The sequence below is a fragment of the Lactuca serriola genome, chromosome 4 (assembly GCF_051521515.1).
Source record: "Lactuca serriola cultivar US96UC23 chromosome 4, Lser_US96UC23_V15, whole genome shotgun sequence".
Lineage (NCBI taxonomy): Eukaryota > Viridiplantae > Streptophyta > Magnoliopsida > Asterales > Asteraceae > Lactuca > Lactuca serriola.
The window spans coordinates 74,455,156-74,470,278 of record NC_136411.1 but is presented as its reverse complement, the minus strand read 5'-3'; the positions used below and the strand labels follow the sequence as shown (position 1 = coordinate 74,470,278).

Below are 15,123 nucleotides of genomic sequence, written 5' to 3'. Positions count from 1 at the left end.
ACGCATTTCCCCAACTTTGTCCAAATTTCATACACCTACCAGAGCCATTTTTTGTATCAAATTAAGGTCCATCTCTCTCTCTCTCTCTCTCTCTCTCTCTCTCTATATATATATATATATATATATATATATATATATATATATATATATATATATATATATATATATATACACTTTTTTTTTGTATGAATAGAAATTTGAAGGGTGATGAAGTGAGGTCAATATATATAGGAATATATACTCTTAAACTTTTATTACTACAAATTTTGAATACACACACAATCATAATAATTCAAATATTCGGTATTACGATATGTGATTAAGGTTACGAGAGTTTGTTAAGTTAATAGACAAAAGAGTCGTTGTCTACTTTATAAATACTCATCAACCATCCCACCTCCCCATTCCATTTTTTGCATCTTTCCTGTTCAGATTTGTGGGAGACCCTCAAAAAGCAGAGAGAGATCAAAAAGGTTGGGACTTGATTAGTTTCTCTCTTCAATTATTCATATCATATATCCATTCATCCGTAAATCTCAAGAAGATTGATGCCAAAATTCTTCTGCAAATCAGTTATATTTTTTACTGTATCGTTGGTTTAGAAAAACCCAAAAAAGAAATAGATCATGGAAATCCTTGATATCAAGGACGTTGTTTGGGCAAAAAATGAGCTAAATTTTTTCAACTTTTTTGGGTTTTATGATACTGTTCATTTTGTAGTAGTAATGGAGTTTGTGTTGTTTATAAATTTTGGATTATTTTCTTATGAGTTTGATATTGATTTCAGGTGCATCTATGTCGTTTCCAAATGATTCAGGGGAGATGTCTCCACAAAGAAAATTGGGGAGAGGAAAGATCGAAATCAAACGGATCGAAAACACAACCAATCGCCAGGTGACCTTTTGCAAGCGTCGCAACGGTTTGCTCAAGAAGGCTTATGAGTTATCTGTTCTTTGTGATGCTGAAGTTGCTCTTATTGTCTTCTCTAGCCGAGGTCGACTTTATGAGTACGCAAATAACAGGTGAACTTTCTTGAATTTTGCATCTATTTTTAACGAAATCTTGAATCCAAGAAAAGGTTTCTGAATCTTCATCTTTTTTCTACCAAAAAATTGGTTCATGATGAAGATTAGTTTGGATTTCTTGATGCTTTCTGGGTTGGATGTGTAAGTACATGAATGAATGTTGGCGTATTTGTGAAAGACTTGTGGTGAAGATTTAAGAACCGAAACACAATGATAAGGTGTTTGTGAGATTTTTGAGTTTATTTTTGCTGCTGAACAAAGATTCACTTCTCTTTCTCTTTTTCTGCTTTGTTTCTTTACCTCAATGAGCTTATTGTTTTTTAGTAATTTTACCTTTTTTTATTCTATTGTTAGTTTTCTTCTTTATGATCCGATATTTGTTTCATATTTTGGTACCTACAAGATCTGTTGTTATAGCAAGTCTTGGATATGTTGTGAGCAAATAAGCAAAGATTTAGGAAGTGTATTGCAGAACACTGAGATCAGCTTCCCATCTACCCTTTCTCCATTGCTGTTTAACCTCTCTCTCTCTCTCTCTCTCTCTCTCTCTCTCTCTCTCTCTCACACACACACACAAACACATACTTTGCACACAAAGATACACACACAAGTGATAGGTAGGGAGCCTACAAAGACGTTGTCAAGTTCCTATTTGTTAAGAGTTCCATCTTTTTGACACTTCCTTAATAAACATATGTCAGTTAAACATCACCAAAGCAAGATGAAAGCACTCTCAGAAAAGAGATGTCATCAAGGCTTGTCAAAGAAAACCAAAAAGCTTTATTAGGTTTTCAAATCAGTTTACAGTTCACAAAATAAACAAAAAAAGTTTCATCTTTCCTGTGTCACCGAAAGATTTTCCTCGTAACTAAATTAGGGCTTTACCAAGTTTTCATAATATTCCCTTCAAGTCATTAATTTTCCATTCATACTTTTGCTTAAAGTAACCCTAATTCTGTCCATTTTGTAAAAATAGCTGTTAACATAAACTAAATTATGGTTTTTATAAGGATATATAACTTTTATGAGTAGTTTCTTTCCTTTACCAAACTCGACGGATAATTTAAAAATACCAGATCTGGCCATTAATAGTCTTTAATTAATTTAGTTTAAAACTAGGGTTTAGTAATAAATTAGGGTTAGGAAGTTTAAGATCAAGACAAAAGGATATTGTTTAAAAAACAATATCTTGATTAATAAAAGTGTCCTTTTCATCTATTATTTTAAAACTTAGGGTTTCACCTGGCATCTTTTAAAACTCGTTTACATTTTTTTCAGAACAAAATGTTTTTGTTATAATTATTGTTTTGTCTTTAATCAAATACCCACATCCAAATCTAAGAAAAATAAATAAATATTAGGTGTATGGGTAAGATTTGTCTCAACAAGAAAGAAATCTTTGGCAACGTCACAACCCAGATTTCATTTTCAGTTTCTTGACTTCTGACATAATAAGCAAGCTCTTGCACCTTTTGTTTTTGTCATTAATCATGATTTCTTTTTTCCTTAATTTCTAAAAACAGTTCACATTTCTTCAATTGTGAAATGAAAACACACAAACTGAACCTTTCCCTTTGGTAATGCACAGCAATGACTTTCCCAAAGTTTATCAAACTGCTGAAACTGAAACAGCAACCTAAGGGTAGACTAACACAAAAACGGTATATATATATATATATATATATATATATATATATATATATAGAGAGAGAGAGAGAGAGAGAGAGAGAGAGAGAGAGAAAAAAGGTACGTATTGAAGAGAACCAATGGGAGAGTAAGATATGCATGGGGAGAGAGGAAAATGGGCATCAATGGATGCTGCCATGAAATGGACGGCTCTGATTACTCAGAGTTTACAGAGAGAAAGAGAAAACCATAATTTTGGATCTACCCAAGGTGGGTAAAAGGGTGAGAGTTAAAGGAATTACCCAGGGTATAATGGGCCTCCGACACGTGGTAAAGATCTATCCGTTGGATTGTCTCACCAATCATAAAGAGGGGATCAGTGACAACGTGGCAGAGACAGCCAATCAGTGTCTTCGGGAATATTAAGGTAATATGCATACAGATAAGGGATATAAATAGAATCCTTAAGATTTCCGAGAAAAGTGGGATTTTATTCACTTGAGTTGATTTTATGGTTTTCTTGAAATCATAAATACCATTTACTCAGTGAATTGGCTGTGAGGTGAAATGCCTTTAGATTCAACAGTTGACTACTGATTGAGAGTTTATGTGTGCAGTAATTTTGCTGTATGTTTTGGTGCATGAATCTATCCTTTGAGCAAAACACAGTTGTTATTTAGGTGCCTTAAGCTATCCTTTGAGTTTGTAAAAACATATGTATGATACAATATTAACGGATTTTATGATTTCTTTTCCTACATGTTTATAGTTTTCTTATTATTGACACTTTAATTATAAAATGAACACGGGTTATTTTAGTTTTTATACACATATTGTACTTGAAGTCTATAGTTAATATTCTAATATAATTTTACCTAGTTTTTGAATAGACATGGAAATGAAAACTCCTTGTTACATTCACACACTGCTTGAAAAGTGCACAGTCTGTTTATATCATGATGAGGGTTTGATTTGAGTGAACATATAGACACATAGGTTGGCACAAAAATACGATACATTATATATAATTATTGAAAATGTGAAGAATTCATTTCTATATATAGAAGACAATTAGAAGCTTTACATTATTAAAATATTTTTTTTCTAGATTTTGCGTTATTTAAAACTAAGAAGTTTTAGTGTTTTCCTGATTTTATTTTTTGTGGGTAGACAGATCTAGGGACATTTGGCATAATTAGTTTATGCAGCTCAAGCGTCAATATTGATTAATCAAACAGTTTTAGTACTATAATTAATATTACAAAACTTCTATAGTTTATGTATTTGTTGGACATATACAAATTTTGTATGGTGTGAACTATTGTAACACTAACCAAGTTCTTAACTATCAGCAATTTCTGTACATATTTTGATTACTATTAATTAATATATTATTTAGGTATCATAGTTTAAATCTAAATGTGACAAGAATCCTTATATATATTTTTGGAAAATGTTATGTTGTTGCTGAAATCTATTACGATCATTTAATGATCTTTGTTTTGTTGTTAATGCAGTGTAAAAGGAACCATTGATAGGTACAAAAAAGCATGCCTAGACCCACCAAGCAGTGGATCTGTAGCAGAAGCCAATGCTCAGGTAATAATAACCTTTAATACCCAATCTTATGTACTACTTTGAATAATTAAACAAAGTATTACTCTAATTTTATTTGTTACAAAATGGTTTTTATCGTAGTTTTACCAACAAGAAGCTGCAAAACTGCGTCAGCAAATAGCAAATCTTCAGAATCAAAACAGGTAACTTTTAATAATTGTGAGTGTGTTTAGTATACATATCACATTGATATTAATTAATTAATTAATGCCATAACCTTTTGTTTAAAAGGCAATTTTACAGGAACATCATGGGTGAATCGCTGGGAAACATGCCAGCAAAAGACCTCAAGAATCTTGAAAGCAAGTTAGAGAAAGGCATTAGCAGGATCAGATCAAAAAAGGTATTTAAGTTAAATCATTTATTAAAATTTGTGGTTTATTAATTATAGCAATCTAACGTGTGTTTTTCCCACAAAAAAATGCAGAATGAACTTCTATTTTCTGAAATCGAGTATATGCAAAAACGAGTAAGTAATGTGAATCTTGGAGTTAGTAATATTTAAGTAATATCTTGTAAGGATGAGCATAAAAATGGTCAAAACGGTGGAGTTATTTTATGAACTGACCATTTTTTTTACCACTAATTTCACAATGACCCATTAGTCATCGCGAGATTGTTCTTCCATCAAAAAAAAAAAAAGGTTGCGAAGAAAAATCAGATATGAATTTTTGTATGTTTTTTAATATATATCTCACAATATATAAATGTATATTTTATAATATATCATTGTATTCGTGATATATGTTGTATTAACGTTTATTGTGGTGATAATCATTGAAAATTGCTTTTTGACCACTAAAAACCTTGAAAAATTAAATTAAGTAAAATTCATATGTTTTGCTATATGAACAAGTTTCAATATATGGATGTATTAATATCCTTTTTTTTTCTCGTATCATTTTATTTTTTTAAGGTTTTTTGTGGTAATACTATTCTAAAAATAAATCTAACTCATTTTGCTTATCTTTTCGTTATTATCCGGTGTAAATTATATATATATATATATATATATATATATATATATATATATATATATATATATATATATATATATTATTGTAAGTACAGAGCTTTTTATTATTATAATTCGTACCCCTAATCGTAAGTCCTAGTTTCTAGGGTTCATCTAGGGTTAATATTAGTAATTAATGTTCGATTATCACTCTTAATGGCAGGAAAATGAGTTGCATAATAGTAACCAATTCCTTCGAGCAAAGGTCTCTCTTTATTTTAAATACGATCGATTTCATTGATTATCTTTATATATATACTATTATTGATTTCATTAAAATTCATTTTGTAGATCGCTGAAAATGAAAGAGCACAACAGCAACACATGAGCTTGATGCCTGGAAGTTCTGATTACGATTTAGTATCACCTCATCAGCCATTCGATGGAAGAAACTACCTTCAAGTCAATGATCTTCAACCCAATAACAATTACTCTTGCCAAGATCAAACACCTCTCCAGCTAGTGTAAGAACAAATTAATTAAACAGCAGAAAGAAAATTCTTTGCTCTAAAAAGATATTGTATCCATATCTAATTTCGACTCTTGAATTAAACATGATATTATTTCAGGTAATGATCGAAGGAGTTGAGGTTAATATCTATTTGCTATAACACCTTCGTCGTGATTAGTATGGTTTTGTGGTTATTAATTGCAACGTTTTTAAGTATCTATAGTTTGACATTTAATTATCTCGTTACTTTAATTAATTATTTGCTGTAAGTGTGAACAATGTCTATTATCTGAAACAACTTGTTTGTTCATCGTTTTATCCACCATCTTTGCTATATACGTATTGTTGAGTCAGTTTAGAATTGGTGTGTTATCTATGTAATCTAGTGATATAATGTTCGGCAACCAAAAGTTGGGAGCTTCTCGCTTCTTCTACCTTTTAAAAAACTAGTAAAAGACAAAAAGTCTGATTCAGCAAACAAAAAGCTCCAAAACATAAGTTATGTGCTACCATCTACCCACTAACTGTTACCTGCTATTCGTTATCAGTTATTTTTGCTGAACACGTCCATAATACTAGTCTTAGGGGGACAGAAGGAGGAGGCAAAAAGTAGGCAGCTCAACACATGGCCCAATCACATTGTCCAATTTTATTTGAGGCAAAAAAAATTTATTATGTTATACATGTATATATATTTATTTAAAAATAAAAAATTTATAATAACGATAATGATTTTTTTTTCGGACTCGTTCAAGACATTTAAGGATATTTAAATCCTTATGACCGGTCCTGGTATTATTACGGTATAATGTTGCTTTTGTCATTTAATTAAACAAATATATAAGATTTTTTTTCCCTGGGGCGAATAAATTATATGGAATCACTATTTTACTATAGGTTACAAAATATTTATAGCACTTATTAATTGTGACAATATTCATCATATTTTTTCAACGCAAAAGAAGTTTGGAGTACTAAACAAGAAAGAAAATATGTAGATAGTTAATGTCTTACTACATTAAGTGCCTAATTCATTACGTCATTCGGTTGGTATTATGTTAAAAATACTTATATATAATATGAAAATTATGAATTTAATTTAATAATCTGGTTAACAGAAAAATAAACAAACATATGTAAATTCAAACACTTTAAATGTCATGAATAGACAAATTTTTTTAAGTGAGATTTATTTGGTTTTAGAAAAGTAGAAAAAACAATGAAATGTTAAATCTAATAATTTGACAAATAATACAATCTCATTCTTTATGTCCATACAATTTTATTGTCATTTAAACGAGTGAGTCTTATAACAAAATATAAATTTATAAATAAAACTCAGATGCGAATAAATTCTGAAATAATATTACTGTTAACATTAATGATAAATTTAATTAATTTTCATAAAAATAAAATTATTATTATTGATATCATTTAATATACATACAATTATAAAAAATCATTTAATATCTATCTTTATTTGATTAAAAAGTAATCTATTTTTTACTAAATTCTTATTGCTTTATTCTAGTACATAATAAATGTAAGGAAAACACACACACACACACATATATATATATATATATATATATATATATATATATATATATATATATATATATATATATATATAGGGCAAGGTTATAATGTGGATGAACAACTAATGTACGAACATGTGGACAATATTATTCTATAAAAAATACTCTAAGAATAAGTTGTTTAGTAATGTGAATACGCTCAACTTCACACAATTATTGTCATTTCTATGTATTCTCACTAATTTTTTATTCATTTTTGTTCTCACGCATCGTTTTTCACTCATTATCATTCTTACTATATACAACTCAATAAATATCCTGAGAATAATAATAAAAGTCTATAATAACCTTATAGACGATTTAATTGGTGAAAATCCGTGATAATGACAATAGTTATGTAAGATTGAACGTATACACATTATCAAACAACATATTTTTTTTGTCATTATCACATGCTAGCACTGTCCACACGTCCGCACAATAGATGTCAATCCACATTTGAACCTAGCTCTCTCTCTCTCTCTCTCTCTCTATATATATATATATATATATATATATATATATATATATATATATATATATATATATATATATAGAAATGTTATTTGCCACAAAAAGAAATTATTTGTTTTAAAAGGTCTATTTTTTCTCTTTTGATTTTAATTCACAAATCCTTTATTTATTTAAAAAAAAAACTGGATATTTTGTCACTTTTCTATCAAAGAATATGTTTCAACTTAATACCTAAAATATATAAACATATCTTTTATAACATTTTTACTATTTATAAAATCTTTATTTGTATAATTCAATATGTATACAACAATTTTTATCAAAATTTAATTTTCCAACAATTTGTGACATAATATTAAGACTAACATTATCACTTGAAACTATCATTTGAAAGCAAAATTATTTCATAGGAGTATTCCGTCATGAATAACATAGATCCATATTAAAGTATATGAAATTTCAGTATGGCTAGTATTATAAATTTATTTTTATCAAATTTCTAAAGGGACATTTGATTTGACATTTGTTATTGGTGTGTGCTTTGGACCTCTCGAGAAAAGATATAGTAAAAATCGACTATTCAAAAAGCACTATTGCAATAGTAACATAAAATCAGACAACAGATAAAGTATTCACAAGGGTAGGCTTTTAAATATATATTTTAAATACTTTACCTCATATGTGAATGTGGGTTACATGATTGAGCATTTTCAAAAAATTTGGCAGCATTTCCCCTTAGCTTTTAAGTATAAATAAAAATATATACCTGATGAGCAAAGATAAAATAACAATCAATTTTTTTAAACAATCAATCATGTGATACATATTCACATCTTATATAAGATTAAGTATTCAAACGACAATCCCAAAACAAGGACAACCAAAAATTAAATTTTAAATCCATTTCGGATGGATATTTATAAGCTCTTGATGATTTAAAAGAAAAAGATTTACACTACTAGAAAACAATCCTTTAATGACGCGCAAACAATGACACGTGGTGATTTACGATACCCAAAAGCGTGTGCCCTAAAAATAATGTCATCTCTTCTAAATTTTGAAGGATAGAGGACACGCTTTTATGCGTGCCCTAAAATTAATGTCCAACAAAAAAAATTAAAAACACGGAGGGCACTTATTTAAAAATGTGTGTCGTGTAGAAATGTCGCTTTATATTTTTTTAATGAAAGGCGTGTTCTCTTCTTTTGCAGCTGGGGGGAAACTAAAATCCCAAAAGTTTGAAAGGCCACCATTATTATCTTCTTTTGCCTCTCCTATTCCTCTTTCACTTCATCTGATTGCTCCCTCTTTACAAAAACCAACATCTCTCCCTTAATCGAGATAGCTTTTCATCCAAAAGTTCCCGTATGATACTATTTCACTTATGTGTCGGTAGCGTTCTCCTCCAAATCCTTACTTTTTAATTAGTCTGACCATCTTCTGGACTTCGCTTCCGTTCTAGGGTTTTGTTTCTCTCGTTCTCTTGAACACCGTATGATTCATCTTTATTATCTTTTCTTTTTACATGATTTGAAAGAACGAAGATTGTATATTCCACTTCATTTGATTCTTGCCTCTTTTCAACAAAAATTAGAGTTTCAATTTGGAATCCAGTTCATGAGGTCTGCTTAGATATTGGTCGTATTTTGTATTAAACTTTCAATTTTTCAACCCTTTTCACTTTAATCCATCTTCTAGCATTGTCTTCATGTGAATATATGTTGAAGCCCTATGTTTATTCTCTTTTCTTCATCATGTTTGGAATCGATCCAGGTAAAGGGCTAGAACCCTAATTTCATTTCTAACTTTGTATTTTAAATGTTTTTTTAATCAGATGTTGCACCTGTTAGTTCGTCCCTTCTATTCCAAATATGACTTTTGTTTGTGTCTTTGTTATGTGATTTTGGTAAAACATTCTCATTTTATGTAGCTACTTATCTTATTAAACTATAGCCATATTTCTAAATAATATTTGTTTGTTTTTTGGAAGCAGTTATCATGTTAGCTAATTGGAGATTAGGATTCGTCTTAAGAGAGGATAAGACAAGAGAAAACCTTGAATTTAAGGTTCAAGGGAGGAGCCCTAGGAAACGAGAGAAAAGAAGTCTGATGTGTCGTTTGGGGGGAAGGCGGTGTAACCTACGTCAATCGATGATTCAACCCATTTTCTAACCGGCGCTTGAAACAAAGTAGGAGGTGGCATTCCATGGCAATGAGTGACAAAGCTGTGCTTCCCTTCTCCAATCGAAATGCTTTGGACTACTGTGTTTTAACTCATAAGGTGCTCATAGCTTCTCTATTGATCAGGGTAAGCTAACGTCTCTGGTTACCCTTTGTTGCCTCAAACCTTTTTCATAATGATAGTTTTAGAATCGGGACAGGTGTTTGGGAGTTGATTTCCAGATTCTTCATAAGAGTGGTAATAACAAAGAGTAGAAATAAGCACATAAAGTTGATTGGTTTTTGATTTTAGCCAAACCACAGACTGAAATAATATAACAGAGGGATCATCTTCAAATCAATTAAGTTTACTAATTATCTAAAAGGGTTTATGCTTGGATATGATTATTATTATTTATTTATTTTGTTAAAATGAAGGGATAGACAGTGAGGATCATTTGATTTGGAAAATATGTTTGTTTGTCATATATGTGTTCAACATGTGACATATATGATCATTATTAAATCTGATCTCCTACTGTAGTATACCCAATTTTTGAAACTTTTAATCTTTTTCCATAGCCTTCAACCCAATTTTTATTAAATCTGGTCTCCTACTGTAGTCAACATGTGAATACATACATTATCATTATTTTATTCCCATGGTCCCTTAATAGTTACAAAATTCAAGTATGTTTCCAAAAGAAAGACATTAAATGGTTTCAATAATGGGTTTATGCAAGAATTGAATGAAAATAACTTGATGTGAAGTATATGAAAACATGAGTTTGAAATTGATGGATCATTTTTTCCTTTATGATACGAAATTACTCCAGCAAAGTTTTTCCAAATGTTGAATTTGAACTTTTTGTTAACTTTTGGGTGGGATGTAGTTGTACTTGGTGACTACCTTAGCTCTTACCACCCAAGCACTTTACTATGGTTACTTCTGTCATCAAAATACATCCAAAAGGCGAGATCATAAGGTAAGAGTTTTCCTTTTTTTTATAATTCATACCATATGGTAGGAAGTTCTTAATCCATAAAGTTTCCTTAATTTTACAGATTGAGTCAGCAGACAAGAAAATAAAATGCAACCAGGAAGAGTCAACAACTCCTATGCTATCAAAACCCACTCCAAGTTTGCCAATTCCAGCTGCTGATTATGATTCTGCCTCTGAGAGAGTATACTACACGTAAATGTTTTGCAATTCCATGACATTTCTATCATCGATGCTAAAGTACCTAGAAAAATGCATATTATTGGTGCAAGTTTTTTGGCAACAGGTACCATTCAACTTATACTCCCATTTTACTAGTCTGTTACTTGTTTCAATGCTAAAGTACCTAGAACAATGCATACTATTGTTCACCTCAATCATTACTCTTATGTGCACATAATCAATCATCTTGTTTATAGTATAGGAAGTGAAAAGTATTTTGGGAGTTTGTAGGACATATGCATAACAATGTTGACTTCAAATTTGATTGCTAATTTTAAACTGTTACTACTGTATAGGTATATATATTCACAACTGATCCTAAAGGAAGATTGAAGCTTTGGAAGATATGCAAACCTTTTTGTATCTGGAAACTTGAAATTCTCTTTAAGTTCAATTAACATATCCCTTATTTGAGGTCTTTCTATTTTCTTTGTCCTTGTTCCAAGTAAAATGACTATATTTTTGGGATCAAAATTTCAAAAATCAGCTATAATCAAGGACCCAATTGGTTAGTAATTGTGTTCAGCGACAACATTTGAAGAAAGAAATACAAAGTATGACAAAGAAGATAGAACTCCTGGAAATAACTAAAAGGTTAGAATTTCATGTTATGAATATGTTATTTGAACTGTAAGTCGCCACACATGTAGTTATGAAACTAAGATTCTTGGTTCTAAATTAAAGCTATAATAAAATCATCGATCCTAACATCTGAAATCTTTATTACAGGAAACTTTTGGGAGAAGGTCTGGGATCAAGCACCATTGATGAACTACAAAAGCTTGAACAACAGCTAGAGAGGAGTGTATCCATCATTCGTGCTCGAAAGGTTGACTTGTATCACAGAAAAGAATAAGAAGTTTAATCTCAAATACGAATTTTCATTCAACCGAGCTTGAAATTCTTTGATTTATTTTAACTTTAAGTGTTGGTGTTTCATATGCAAGTATATAATGAACAAATTCAGGAACTACAAGCAAAGGTACAATACTTAAATACAAGTATATAATGAACAAATTCTGTTTTTTTGTTCATATTTTTTCTCTAGCATATTCTACCTTGTAGAAGACAGTTTAATAATCATTTCTTCTAATTTCAAACCAAAAAAATGACACAAGTTATTTATTTTCTAATTTCAAACCAAAAAATGCTTCATGCTTTTTTAGCATAGAGAAAGGGATGAAGCCAGCAATTACACAACTATTCCAAATTACTTTGACCCCCAAAAGATTCAAAAACTTTTATTACTTGGACTCGTGGGTTCTGGAACAAGCACCATCTTTAAGCAGGTATGCCCCTCTTTCATTTTCATTTTCATTTTCATTTTCATTTTTTATTTGATGGTTCCATTTTGTTGGTTGTGTTTATATATTTTTTGTGGTTGCTGGTAATGATGTTACGTCATACCTATACTGAGGGAAATCATTCGTGTTTCACCGAATATGGCTGGAATAAATACGACCAACAGAAGGAGCTTCATTGCCAACATAACACACATTTCCACAATATTTTATTATATCAAATATATCATATTTAAATGATTATTACAGATTTTTCCATGGTTGAGGTTGAACAAGGAAGGAAATCTTCTTGCTGTTGCTACTGTTGAATACAAGGTAGGGGCATTTATGTTTTTTCACCAATCTTATTGCATATTCTTAACTTATCCAATTTTGGCAGGTTGATCCTGCTACATGGCCAATAATGATCTTTAGGGTTTGCTAGAAGGATTGGAGATTGCAGTTAAGCTTCTATCTAAGACTTCACGCCAAGGACTTGATGAATTTAAGCTAGCAATATTTGGACATGAACCCTAAGATATCATACTTTGGCATGACTAGAAGCTTTTGAGTAAACTAGACTCAAGCAAAAGCAAACACACAGAGATTTGTTAGCACATAGTAAGTTGGATAATGCAATTGTATATAAATTCTGCTTCTCTTGAGTTCATTTTTTATAACATTTACTCACTATTGGAATAATTATTTGTATTTGATATATTAGTGAAATAAATTATCTTTGTTATTTATGGTAGTTTATTTTGTATTATGAGATTTTTTATGTGTTATTTAATTTGAAAAATAGTAAATCTATCAAAATATATAATTTTTAAAACATTTAACTTTATGACACGCAAAAATGTGCGTCGTCTTTTTTTTATGACATGGGCTTTAATGATACGCAACGCGAGCTGTAAATGTGCGTCGTAAGGTTACGACACACAAATGCATATCATCTTCTTTATGATTGGGCCTTCTTTGACACGCATTGCATGTCGTAAGATTGCGTCGTAAATAGACGAGGCGCAAAAACGCGTCGTCTCTCGTTATGATAGAGTCTTCCTTGACACACATTTGCGCGTCGTCTGAACGTTTTGTTTTTCTAGTAGTGTTAAACTAAACAACCTACTTTTTTGTTATATAATTGTATTTTAAATAATTAAGTTATTAAATTATAATTTAGTATATTTACGTATTATATTTTTAGTTTTAATCTTTTTCGATTCTATTATAACATTTTATTTAAATAATTATTAGAATTGTTGAATAATATCGAGTTTCGATGACTAGCCTAATTAATTCATAACATTTAACATACAAATACATACATATATATATATATATATATATATATATATATATATATATATATATATATATATATATATAATTTCTACAAATATACTTATACACTCATACCGAATACAAATATATACAAATAGATATCCATTCACTATAGTCAAAATGGTTGAGTCATTTTATGACCATTAGTTTGTACCACTAATTTCATACTTAACCATGAAAGCCTAAATCAAAGAAAAATTATATACAAGAAAACATATGAACTAATTTTGATCCATTCATTACCAAGTACACATAAATAGTTTGACCAAAAAACCTAAATAAAAAAAAATCATATTCCAAGAAACATATGAAAATATATAGCCAATAAACGCACATGCATATACATGATATTTTAACAATAAATTGCATTTTTTTCTTTTGGTCGGACTAACGTACCTATGGCAGGAGAATTGCATAATACACCGATGATCTTGTGGTGATGATGGTCGTTAGAAAATAGGCGGCTACGCGGGTGGTGGTATGGTTTTCCTTAAAAAACACAACACTCATGAAATTAATTTTGAAGTTCAGGACAAAAGAGAAAGATAAAAGAGAAAGGATTGATGTTGAGCACGTTACCATCGTAGAAGATGGCTAGAGAAGGTAGGTATTTGTCGTCGGTGACGTTGAGTGAGGGTGGAAACACTCCGACGATCTAAGTGGGGGTGGGAGGAAGTGGCACCGATGGATGATGTCGTGAAATCAAAAAGCGTTAGTGAAGTAGTCTAGTCGTCGGAGGAAATTGGGAGAACAACAACAATGTTGGGTACCAGGTCTGGGATGAAGAAAGAACAAAAGCTAGTTACCCTTTTGCAGCGACGACGCCAGGGTAATAGCGGCGCCAATTTTTAGGGAAATTGACATGCCTTTTTTATGGCTATAAGTCATTTAATCCAAAAAAAAAACGAGGGGACAACATTTCGTCTCTTGCGAGTCATGCAGATTAATAGCATTGGCAATGACACTCCATCACAATTAAGGTTGTCATTGTTGCTTCTTTCGAGATTAAACCCTTGTCGATGGATCATTGTAAAAACGTATGGCCACGATCGAATTTCCCGTAGGATATAGGGATCACCTGTGGGAATTATTAGTGACTCCGCTTTTAGCAACGACAAACACTTTTAGCGACGATAAAAGGCACATTTTGCTTGATGTAATCGCTAAAGATAAAGTTGTTGCTAAATGTGTTATTTCTTGTCGTGTGAGACTATCTTTCTTCATGACACTCTAATATTAAAGAATAAATGTCACTTTTTAAAATACTTTCATACTCTAGCATTTAAACATGTTTCATTGTTGATTTTTTTTGTCATGTATCATTGTTACTC

At 30.5% G+C, this 15,123-nt stretch overlaps 1 protein-coding gene across 4 annotated transcripts; it reads left to right on the top strand.

Annotated features, from left to right (window-relative positions):
• Nucleotides 1-396: 396 nt before the first annotated feature.
• Nucleotides 397-6,125, top strand: AG (K-box region and MADS-box transcription factor family protein). 4 transcript variants are annotated; one of them, XM_079039215.1, is made up of 9 exons: nucleotides 397-473; nucleotides 788-1,022; nucleotides 4,169-4,250; nucleotides 4,350-4,411; nucleotides 4,512-4,611; nucleotides 4,696-4,737; nucleotides 5,447-5,488; nucleotides 5,575-5,747; nucleotides 5,853-6,125. In XM_079039215.1, exons 2-9 carry the CDS (start codon nucleotides 796-798, stop codon nucleotides 5,854-5,856), a joined length of 732 nt encoding a protein of 243 aa, XP_078895341.1. In that variant the 5' UTR covers nucleotides 397-473; nucleotides 788-795; the 3' UTR covers nucleotides 5,857-6,125. The 4 variants fall into 4 exon arrangements, with proteins under 4 accessions (XP_078895341.1, XP_078895338.1, XP_078895340.1 ...); XM_079039212.1 differs by having other exon boundaries at nucleotides 422-473; nucleotides 4,500-4,611; XM_079039213.1 differs by lacking the exon at nucleotides 397-473 and adding an exon at nucleotides 485-572 and having other exon boundaries at nucleotides 4,500-4,611.
• Nucleotides 6,126-15,123: the final 8,998 nt, after the last annotated feature.

What these genes read in the sequence shown, in the direction of transcription:
- AG (XM_079039212.1), top strand. Translation starts at nt 796, where the DNA reads ATGTCGTTTCCAAATGATTCAGGGGAGATGTCTCCACAAAGAAAATTG. An exon ending in AATCTTCAGAATCAAAACAG is followed by an intron (nt 4,412 to 4,499) that starts GTAACTTTTAAT and finishes TTTGTTTAAAAG; the next exon opens with GCAATTTTACAGGAACATCA. An exon ending in ACCAATTCCTTCGAGCAAAG is followed by an intron (nt 5,489 to 5,574) that starts GTCTCTCTTTAT and finishes TTCATTTTGTAG; the next exon opens with ATCGCTGAAAATGAAAGAGC.